This window comes from Eschscholzia californica, unplaced genomic scaffold, assembly GCF_041429995.1.
Source record: "Eschscholzia californica isolate CP2 unplaced genomic scaffold, dmEscCali1.0.p SCAF_1, whole genome shotgun sequence".
Lineage (NCBI taxonomy): Eukaryota > Viridiplantae > Streptophyta > Magnoliopsida > Ranunculales > Papaveraceae > Eschscholzia > Eschscholzia californica.
The window spans coordinates 17,168,252-17,179,678 of NW_028238198.1; the positions used below are offsets into that span (position 1 = coordinate 17,168,252).

The window sequence follows — 11,427 nt, forward strand, 5'->3', positions numbered from 1 at the left end:
AATAGAATATACTATTCCTATAGCCCATGAAACTGCGCTAACCCATCGACTCCCGTGCTAGTCTTCGTGAGTCATTGTTGTCCATGCAATGACCTGGACCAGGGATTTTTGATAATAAATATTCCAAGTTCACTTAATAGGGTTTCATTCATCAGATCACGTATCTGACAAACCTATTCGGAACGTTTTATTATCGATGGACTGTCGTTTAAACACTAAACCAAGTTTAGACGACTGGTGAAATAATTCTTATTATTTCTGATAACGAGAGTTGTAAATCTGAGCCTCTTCCGTAAAACTCCTTTTACCCACTCAGTTTTACTTGTCGAGGTTTAAAATTTATACCTCATGCCTTAGACTGTGTATGAATCTCATACTATGTCTTAGGTGACAGTTTAGTTTGACTACCGTGGTAGTTGGTTTTAAACTTTGCTTATTATCAATTAATTTGAAGATTACTATCTTCAACCTTGATAATATCTAGTAATCTTTACTAGAGTTAAGGCCTTTAATTCTTTGTGTAGTATTTGCAACAGTTCCCGGCTTAAAACACTTTTAGCCTACTTTCCTTCCATGTCTGGAAGTTTGCTACGATGACATGTTCAACTTTGTACTACTTCATCCTTTAGCCTTCTAGGATGTACTAAGTAGTGTTTCGGTTTTCCAATCCGAATTCGGATGTTTAAATGCTAATCATGTCCAACATGATTGACTTTATGTTTTCGAACATAAATGTCTCTCTCATGCGTGCTAGCTCATCGGTGTCTTTTAGACTCCGAGTTTTGCAACGCCCTCTGTCATGAGTTTTTGGGTCGAAATTCTTTTAGACTTTCCGAGTCTTAGATTTTCTGTTTCGGATCTCAAACATCTCAGCGTACTGAGTCTTTCTAATCCTATCATCCTTTTGATCTATGCTTATAGATCTTCAGATGCCCAAAATGGCATTTTATCCTTTTGTGTGTGGTCCTTTATTGAGTCAGTTCGTTACTGTTATACAACACCTTATGTCGTACTCAATCTTTTGTATGTACTCTGCATACGGACCCGGAAGGTTTGTTTACTCCCACTTACCTTCTTGAAACTCGTGATTCAAGATTTTCTTCATTCTCCAGGAATCAAAATTTCTCTGATTGCCTTTTGAATCGAAGATTCTAACTCTTGCGTGCTTTTAATCCGTCGATAGATTTCTGAAGCATGCTTGTGGACATAACTTGATTGGAAGAATCTTTATTCTTCTTGTCTCGTTTCGGGAAACACGAATGTTTCCATCCTTCTCAGTTTTCTATTTTGGAAAACCAATTTAGGTCTTTTGTTGACTTAAATTATCAAGCTTCATGTCTTGACGAGATATGGATTCCACGATGATTTTGGGTTCTAGCCAAAATCTAGAGTCAGTTTCCGTTTCTGCGCAGGTCTTTTATCTCTTCAGAAATAACCTTTATTTTCTGTGTCTTTGAGATTTGACCTTTTAGGGCTTTTGAACAACAATTTGGAATTTTCTCAATTACTTTAAGATATTCCTTTAGAGACACTTTCACTTGTTTTGAGAGTTCTCCGGCGAATGACATTCGCTTTTGTGCGGTGGGTTTATAAGATCATGTCTTTAACCTTTCCTTTTCCGAGGAGCCGCAGTTTGTTGCTCTTGGTCGACTTTAATCGTCTTGTACAAGTTTCATGATTGTTCTTCATGACCCTCCATGATTTTTCTCATGATCGAATTAAATCGACTTGTACTTTTCTCCCACTTATTCTTGTAATAATTAGTGTTTTTCTCCCAGACGACCAGGTGTGCTAATTATTAGAAGAATACTATCATGAGCAACAAACACTTTGTTCTCTTGATTGGTTGTGGAAGAAGCCCAAATTTCTTTCAAAAGAAATTGCGTCAGATATTAGCTAGTTTTGTAATGCTTTTACAAGCTTAGCTGTTAGACGGAATTTTGGTAGTTTTGTGAGAAGCTATGTCTAGACTAAATGGATTTTGGAGGATAGAGTTTGATTCGTGTTCTTCATCTTAATCCTTTTGGACACTCCAAATATGGATAGGTTAGAAGTACGTTTGAAGATCAATCTCTGTTTTTGACTCAAGGCTTTCTTTCTTGTCAGTTTGATTCATGTTTTGGTTATAGTGGACTTGTTGTCCTCATCCCTTTCCGATTGGGATGAACCTATCTTATAGGTTTTTGACCAATTTTAGAATCTTTTGGTATAGTTTGTTAAATTTAGCACTTATTAACATCTCAATTTAGAAATAAAGTTCTTTATTGATTCTCCATAATACTTAGTACAGAGATGATGTTAAAAAACTAGAAAAACGATTAATCTAGAATAGTGCCTAAAGTAGACTTCGATCCCTTTCAGCATCCTTAGCAGTCGAGGCTTCTGCTCCCTCTTGGATCTTGTCTTCCTTAGCCAAATACTCAGTTCCCAGCTGCGCCTGTACATTCACAATGAAAGGGCAATTTTAGGTATCATATACCAAGGTTTGGGAATTTTCAGTATTTGATAAGTTAACTGTTTATACCTGAATTGGAAGCCACTGTTCCATTCTTTTTGTCCTCCAAGAACTTAGGGCAGTTTCTTTTCCAGTGGCCTATGCCACTGCAGTAGAAACATCTTGACGTAGATTGAATACCTTTGTTTTGAGGTTTAGCAATACGTTTGCCTTTTCCTTTTAACGCGGGTTTCTTCTTCTGCCTCTTGTTCTCTTGAGCCACAAGAATCTTATTCTTTGGCTCCAAGTCCATTGTTAGTCGTTCTGCTGCCTGAAGCATTGCATCAAGTTCCTCTAAAGGCTTGTTCCATCCATTCATCGCATATTCCATCTTAAATAGATTGAACCCTTCATGAAGTGAATAGAGGATCATGTCATTAGCCGCCGATTGGCTAACAGGAGAACCCAGCTCTTCTAGTTTAGCAAAGAGTTCTATCATTTGCCGAACATGAGGACCTACTGGTTTTTCTTTCTCGAGGCGCAGACGCAATAATTTACTGGTTGTATCAAACCTCTCCACTCTCGCTTTGCTTCGGATTGAATCCTCAGTTTTCGGAGTGATGGAGGGGACTTCCATGTTCAGAGGTTTCTCGTTAAGAGTAGCCTCCATGGCTGATAACAATCGAGAAGTCATTGATTCTGGTTCTGCCCTCTTTTGATCATCCTCTTGATGCTCTATTTCCTTAGCAGTCAAAAAATCCAAAAATGGATAGTCTGAGACATTTAGCTTGTTTTTAAACTCTCCATCCAATATTTGAAGTATCTCCCGATTCCTTCCTTCATGGATGTTTTCGTTTAACACCTTCCTTAGGTATGTTCCAAGGTCGAACTTGTTTCCTTGTGTCATCTTTAAAACTACATAAAGTAATGGCAAAGTTTTAAAACTCGTTATCGTTTTTGAAAAACATTAGTTTTCCCACATTATTCAATATAAAATCGTCCCCGATTGAATAAGTGATTCCAAGACCCCAGTTCTTCGAAGTAAAGCGGACGAAGGCCCTACCCTTTGACTCCGTCGTTCCGGGTGAGCGAACTACTTCACTGATCATACCTTATGACTCTTGGTTGATAGATTTCATTAATGAATGACTAATCTATCCTTTTGCCTCGAGTATCCAAGACTCTCTTGCTGATCTCGTTGAGTAGAACCATTTAGACGTGTAGGCCTCTTCTATAGACCTACCCGCATTGTCCCAAGGTAGAGGAGGTACTCTGCGAAGGCCGACCCACCTTCCTCGAACAAGGGCGCAACGAGTGTCTTAATCTGGATAGGCGATTACTCAAGATTACTTTTGGGGACTTTTACGCTAGTCTGGCGTTTGTTATAGTGAACTATTTAGCCTAACTAACATCCACGACATAAAGCGTAAATAAGTAAGTAAATGCGCGCGAGAAAGTAAATCAAGCAGACATGGATCCTAGTATGGCCCCTAACCTAGAAGATCTAATCACCCTTGGTTTTCTTCTTGTTTCGCCTTTTGGTTCGTCTTAGATCGCCATCTTTGATCCTCCATTGATTTCTCCCACTCGCCTTTGGATTTCATCCTCGAGTTTCTTCAATGGACTCATAGACCCTAAACTCTAATTACAAGACTCTAACGATTCGCAGATCGTATAAACTTGAAATTAAAATTAATTACAAAGCATGCACCCATCCGTGCTTAAAACAAGAATAAAGAAATAAATCTATGGCCATACTAGTTTCCCGCATTCACATCACATGCAATCATATAATATATCAAGGCTAAGAATTATATATGCATGATTATCTTGGGAGATACTTTTGTTGACATCACATGTCACATTACGGACCTTAAGTCTAAATTCGAAGAATTCTACTAGTGGTGCTTTCCGGTTTTATCTTTTATGATTTTTAAAATCATCTTTAAGAAAAACTCCGTTTTGGGCTCGAGAAAGCCCGGGTCAATTTCGGAAAAAATATTGGTTCGATTCTTAATGATTTCATAAATCAATTTAAAGAGAAATCCGTTTTGGGCTATTGGATGGCCCGGATTGATTTTGGAATTATTTGGTTGGAATCGGAAAAATTTTTGGCAAAAACTCCCACTCGAATGATGGTCCCTTTTCGTGGTCCGAAAAGCCTCGAAAAAAGCCCGGGACAAGTCCTAGACAAGTCCCGGCCCAAGCCCAAAAAGGGCTCGGACAAGGTCCGGACATAGCACGGCCCATAGGGCCGGCATGTCCTGGCCGAGGCCTATCAAGGCCTGGTCTCGTCCTGGCAGGAGCCAGGACGCTAGTCCATGTACCAGACGCGTCCTAGACGTGTCTGGTACTGGACCGGACCAGCACTAGGTGTCTCGGACTAGTCCGAGACACCCAGAACCTCCCAGACGCGTATCCAAGACGCGTCTGGTCGAGTGCTCTGGACGCGTCCAGGAAGCTCCTTCGCAGCTGCTGGTCGCGTCTTAGACGCGTCCTTAGTAGCTGCTCTGGACGCGTCTCAAAGACGCGTCCAGAAGCTTCTGGTCCGGCCAGGAAGCTTCCTGGCCGGACACTAGGGTTTTTCAAAACCCTAGTTTCCAAAAAGAAAAAAAAAAAAAAAAATTTTCTTATGCAACTCTAAGTTGCTATTTTCCAATTTTAAAACTTTTCTTAAATTTTTGAAATTCCTTTTAGAACACTTCTAAAAAAAATTTTAAAACTTTTTGAAACTTTTAAATTTTTCCAAATTTGTTTTGAGAGCTTCCTAAAGTCAAAACTACTCTTTTTAGAACACTTCTAAAATTCCAAAATTTTGTTTTTCAAAAGTTTCCAAAACTTAAAAACAACTCTTAATCAAACCAATTTTGGATCAAAATCTAGGTTTTTGAAATTTTTCAAAGAACAATTTTGAAATCAATTTTGAAAAATCTTTGAATCCAATTCAAAATTAATCAAATTTTATGTTTTAAAATCTTTTTAAACATAACTATCAATTTAATCAAGCATGGATTAGTTTGAAATTCAATCAAATTGAGACTTTTAAAACACTTTTAATCATCAATGTGATTCTCAATTTGAAAATTTATTGAATCCTATCAAATTATGAGTTAAAAATACCTTTTAAAACACCTTTTAAAATACTTTTATAAACTCAATTTTCAAACTATCAAGCATATGAATTAGTTCGATTCTTAGCAAAAACTAGTTAATAGCAAGAGGCTCTGACGCCACTGTAGGGATTTACACCCTTCTACTAGTGTTTATAGCGGAAATATGACATCTAACGTCTACACTAGTATTCCCAGGATCACATGCAAAACTAGTAATTAATCTAATGGAGATAGTAGATTACCTTAATCGCTTTTCCCTCGAACTAGTTGAATTGATTGAAGAAGACCAAGAGCTTCAAGTGTAGCTCCTCTACTTGGGACACGAGCAATCAATTTGATCTCCCACCTTGTTGTATAGCTAGCACACCAATGGTGGTTGGAAAAGAAGAACACCTTCTTCTTTGACTAGATTGATAGTTAATGGGAATTAGCTCACTTTCTCCTCTCTACTTGATGTGGTAGAGTAAGAAAGCTTAGAGAGAAATTCCACACCTTATTCTCTGCCCTAAGAGTATTTATATAGAACCCTAATAAGAATCCACCTCCTTTTAGGTTTCCTAAAACACCCTTTAGAATAAGATTTAGGGAAATAGTCGAAAATAGCAACTATTGGTATTTTCTCAATTCCCTAAGGATATGACGTCCAAACCCAGCCAAAATTGGCAGATTTAATGTTCATAACATAAGGAAACGTCTCTCCAAAAATCAGCCCAATCCGAGTCCTAGAAGTACCCGAACCGGTCTAGGCCCAAAAACCCTGTTTTTGGCCTTTTTGTACTATCTTTGCCTAATTCCTTTTTAGGCCTATGAGATATGTTTATGGGACACTCCCATGATTATATCTCACTCCCACTAGTCATATCCTAGATCAATTTGTCACTCTTATGTGTAACCCGTTGTAGGATCCGATCGAAGTTAGCCGCGAATTACTTCGTAATTCGACGATCGTAGTTGGTCTCTAGCTACAACTCTACGATCCCTAAATCAATCGGACTTGATGATCTTCCACATCAATTCTCCTATCCGACAAATTGTTCGCATTGTCACCTTGGTCGAAGGACATCTCCTTCAACTCCTTCAGACTCCCACTTGGACTTAGAACAAGTGCAATGCCTCGATTCCCGTGTCAATTTAGTATCCCATCTGATACGTCACATCATTCAGACTTTCTTGATATCCGAGTACAACTGTAAAAGACAAATGATTAACTTTTAATCCGTTTGAGCGCGGCCACGCATTTTCAGTTGCTACTCATCAAGTGGCCTTGAGACACTTTGTACCTAATGTGATTAGGGTGACACAATCCATTCTTGCGCTCCCACTTAACTTCATGTCTATCCTGTCCTTCCCAGTATCCGTCTTTATAACCTCCTTTTACGGCGCGGCGTTTAACGGAACCAAAGTCGGGCATTCCTTACATAAGATGAGTGGAGCACTCATGTTTTGAGGAATCTCTCCAATTGTCTTTATGAGAAGTATTGACGTTCATCACGAATGATGTACTTCTCATTTGAGGGTTATCCAATGTATAAACCTTTTATACACCCACGTAGTCGAATAGAATATACTATTCCTATAGCCCATGAAACTGCGCTAACCCATCGACTCCCGTGCTAGTCTTCGTGAGTCATTGTTGTCCATGCAATGACCTGGACCAGGGATTTTTGATAATATATATTCCAAGTTCACTTAATAGGGTTTCATTCATCAGATCACGTATCTGACAAACCTATTCGGAACGTTTTATTATCGATGGACTGTCGTTTAAACACTAAACCAAGTTTAGACGACTGGTGAAATAATTCTTATTATTTCTGATAACGAGAGTTGTAAATCTGAGCCTCTTCCGTAAAACTCCTTTTACCCACTCAGTTTTACTTGTCGAGGTTTAAAATTTATACCTCATGCCTTAGACTGTGTATGAATCTCATACTATGTCTTAGGTGACAGTTTAGTTTGACTACCGTGGTAGTTGGTTTTAAACTTTGCTTATTATCAATTAATTTGAAGATTACTATCTTCAACCTTGATAATATCTAGTAATCTTTACTAGAGTTAAGGCCTTTAATTCTTTGTGTAGTATTTGCAACAGTTCCCGGCTTAAAACACTTTTAGCCTACTTTCCTTCCATGTCTGGAAGTTTGCTACGATGACATGTTCAACTTTGTACTACTTCATCCTTTAGCCTTCTAGGATGTACTAAGTAGTGTTTCGGTTTTCCAATCCGAATTCGGATGTTTAAATGCTAATCATGTCCAACATGATTGACTTTATGTTTTCGAACATAAATGTCTCTCTCATGCGTGCTAGCTCATCGGTGTCTTTTAGACTCCGAGTTTTGCAACGCCCTCTGTCATGAGTTTTTGGGTCGAAATTCTTTTAGACTTTCCGAGTCTTAGATTTTCTGTTTCGGATCTCAAACATCTCAGCGTACTGAGTCTTTCTAATCCTATCATCCTTTTGATCTATGCTTATAGATCTTCAGATGCCCAAAATGGCATTTTATCCTTTTGTGTGTGGTCCTTTATTGAGTCAGTTCGTTACTGTTATACAACACCTTATGTCGTACTCAATCTTTTGTATGTACTCTGCATACGGACCCGGAAGGTTTGTTTACTCCCACTTACCTTCTTGAAACTCGTGATTCAAGATTTTCTTCATTCTCCAGGAATCAAAATTTCTCTGATTGCCTTTTGAATCGAAGATTCTAACTCTTGCGTGCTTTTAATCCGTCGATAGATTTCTGAAGCATGCTTGTGGACATAACTTGATTGGAAGAATCTTTATTCTTCTTGTCTCGTTTCGGGAAACACGAATGTTTCCATCCTTCTCAGTTTTCTATTTTGGAAAACCAATTTAGGTCTTTTGTTGACTTAAATTATCAAGCTTCATGTCTTGACGAGATATGGATTCCACGATGATTTTGGGTTCTAGCCAAAATCTAGAGTCAGTTTCCGTTTCTGCGCAGGTCTTTTATCTCTTCAGAAATAACCTTTATTTTCTGTGTCTTTGAGATTTGACCTTTTAGGGCTTTTGAACAACAATTTGGAATTTTCTCAATTACTTTAAGATATTCCTTTAGAGACACTTTCACTTGTTTTGAGAGTTCTCCGGCGAATGACATTCGCTTTTGTGCGGTGGGTTTATAAGATCATGTCTTTAACCTTTCCTTTTCCGAGGAGCCGCAGTTTGTTGCTCTTGGTCGACTTTAATCGTCTTGTACAAGTTTCATGATTGTTCTTCATGACCCTCCATGATTTTTCTCATGATCGAATTAAATCGACTTGTACTTTTCTCCCACTTATTCTTGTAATAATTAGTGTTTTTCTCCCAGACGACCAGGTGTGCTAATTATTAGAAGAATACTATCATGAGCAACAAACACTTTGTTCTCTTGATTGGTTGTGGAAGAAGCCCAAATTTCTTTCAAAAGAAATTGCGTCAGATATTAGCTAGTTTTGTAATGCTTTTACAAGCTTAGCTGTTAGACGGAATTTTGGTAGTTTTGTGAGAAGCTATGTCTAGACTAAATGGATTTTGGAGGATAGAGTTTGATTCGTGTTCTTCATCTTAATCCTTTTGGACACTCCAAATATGGATAGGTTAGAAGTACGTTTGAAGATCAATCTCTGTTTTTGACTCAAGGCTTTCTTTCTTGTCAGTTTGATTCATGTTTTGGTTATAGTGGACTTGTTGTCCTCATCCCTTTCCGATTGGGATGAACCTATCTTATAGGTTTTTGACCAATTTTAGAATCTTTTGGTATAGTTTGTTAAATTTAGCACTTATTAACATCTCAATTTAGAAATAAAGTTCTTTATTGATTCTCCATAATACTTAGTACAGAGATGATGTTAAAAAACTAGAAAAACGATTAATCTAGAATAGTGCCTAAAGTAGACTTCGATCCCTTTCAGCATCCTTAGCAGTCGAGGCTTCTGCTCCCTCTTGGATCTTGTCTTCCTTAGCCAAATACTCAGTTCCCAGCTGCGCCTGTACATTCACAATGAAAGGGCAATTTTAGGTATCATATACCAAGGTTTGGGAATTTTCAGTATTTGATAAGTTAACTGTTTATACCTGAATTGGAAGCCACTGTTCCATTCTTTTTGTCCTCCAAGAACTTAGGGCAGTTTCTTTTCCAGTGGCCTATGCCACTGCAGTAGAAACATCTTGACGTAGATTGAATACCTTTGTTTTGAGGTTTAGCAATACGTTTGCCTTTTCCTTTTAACGCGGGTTTCTTCTTCTGCCTCTTGTTCTCTTGAGCCACAAGAATCTTATTCTTTGGCTCCAAGTCCATTGTTAGTCGTTCTGCTGCCTGAAGCATTGCATCAAGTTCCTCTAAAGGCTTGTTCCATCCATTCATCGCATATTCCATCTTAAATAGATTGAACCCTTCATGAAGTGAATAGAGGATCATGTCATTAGCCGCCGATTGGCTAACAGGAGAACCCAGCTCTTCTAGTTTAGCAAAGAGTTCTATCATTTGCCGAACATGAGGACCTACTGGTTTTCCTTTCTCGAGGCGCAGACGCAATAATTTACTGGTTGTATCAAACCTCTCCACTCTCGCTTTGCTTCGGATTGAATCCTCAGTTTTCGGAGTGATGGAGGGGACTTCCATGTTCAGAGGTTTCTCGTTAAGAGTAGCCTCCATGGCTGATAACAATCGAGAAGTCATTGATTCTGGTTCTGCCCTCTTTTGATCATCCTCTTGATGCTCTATTTCCTTAGCAGTCAAAAAATCCAAAAATGGATAGTCTGAGACATTTAGCTTGTTTTTAAACTCTCCATCCAATATTTGAAGTATCTCCCGATTCCTTCCTTCATGGATGTTTTCGTTTAACACCTTCCTTAGGTATGTTCCAAGGTCGAACTTGTTTCCTTGTGTCATCTTTAAAACTACATAAAGTAATGGCAAAGTTTTAAAACTCGTTATCGTTTTTGAAAAACATTAGTTTTCCCACATTATTCAATATAAAATCGTCCCCGATTGAATAAGTGATTCCAAGACCCCAGTTCTTCGAAGTAAAGCGGACGAAGGCCCTACCCTTTGACTCCGTCGTTCCGGGTGAGCGAACTACTTCACTGATCATACCTTATGACTCTTGGTTGATAGATTTCATTAATGAATGACTAATCTATCCTTTTGCCTCGAGTATCCAAGACTCTCTTGCTGATCTCGTTGAGTAGAACCATTTAGACGTGTAGGCCTCTTCTATAGACCTACCCGCATTGTCCCAGGGTAGAGGAGGTACTCTGCGAAGGCCGACCCACCTTCCTCGAACAAGGGCGCAACGAGTGTCTTAATCTGGATAGGCGATTACTCAAGATTACTTTTGGGGACTTTTACGCTAGTCTGGCGTTTGTTATAGTGAACTATTTAGCCTAACTAACATCCACGACATAAAGCGTAAATAAGTAAGTAAATGCGCGCGAGAAAGTAAATCAAGCAGACATGGATCCTAGTATGGCCCCTAACCTAGAAGATCTAATCACCCTTGGTTTTCTTCTTGTTTCGCCTTTTGGTTCGTCTTAGATCGCCATCTTTGAACCTCCATTGATTTCTCCCACTCGCCTATGGATTTCATCCTCGAGTTTCTTCAATGGACTCATAGACCCTAAACTCTAATTACAAGACTCTAACGATTCGCAGATCGTATAAACTTGAATTCTTCGAATTTAGACTTAAGGTCCGTAATGTGACATGTGATGTCAACAAAAGTATCTCCCAAGATAATCATGCATATATAATTCTTAGCCTTGATATATTATATGATTGCATGTGATGTGAATGCGGGAAACTAGTATGGCCATAGATTTATTTCTTTATTCTTGTTTTAAGCACGGATGGGTGCATGCTTTGTAATTAATTTT

General features: G+C 38.5%; 2 protein-coding genes across 2 annotated transcripts; both read right to left on the minus strand.

Moving 5' to 3' along the window:
* Positions 1-2,244: 2,244 nt before the first annotated feature.
* On the minus strand, positions 2,245-3,343 carry LOC147564679 (uncharacterized). Its single transcript, XM_086666078.1, has 2 exons — positions 2,525-3,343; positions 2,245-2,437 (listed from the first exon to the last, which is right to left on the minus strand). The coding sequence occupies exons 1-2, from the start codon at positions 3,339-3,341 to the stop codon at positions 2,421-2,423; spliced, it is 834 nt and encodes a 277-aa protein (XP_086522204.1). The 5' UTR covers positions 3,342-3,343; the 3' UTR covers positions 2,245-2,420.
* A 6,004-nt stretch (positions 3,344-9,347) lies between these two features.
* On the minus strand, positions 9,348-10,218 carry LOC147564680 (uncharacterized). The gene is made up of 2 exons (XM_086666088.1): positions 9,628-10,218; positions 9,348-9,540 (listed from the first exon to the last, which is right to left on the minus strand). Exons 1-2 carry the CDS (start codon positions 10,205-10,207, stop codon positions 9,524-9,526), a joined length of 597 nt encoding a protein of 198 aa, XP_086522214.1. The 5' UTR covers positions 10,208-10,218; the 3' UTR covers positions 9,348-9,523.
* Between the last annotated feature and the right edge of the window lie 1,209 nt (positions 10,219-11,427).

Coding starts and splice junctions, on each gene's coding strand:
- LOC147564679 (XM_086666078.1), bottom strand. CDS start 3,341: ATGACACAAGGAAACAAGTTCGACCTTGGAACATACCTAAGGAAGGTG.
- LOC147564680 (XM_086666088.1), bottom strand. CDS start 10,207: ATGGAGGCTACTCTTAACGAGAAACCTCTGAACATGGAAGTCCCCTCC.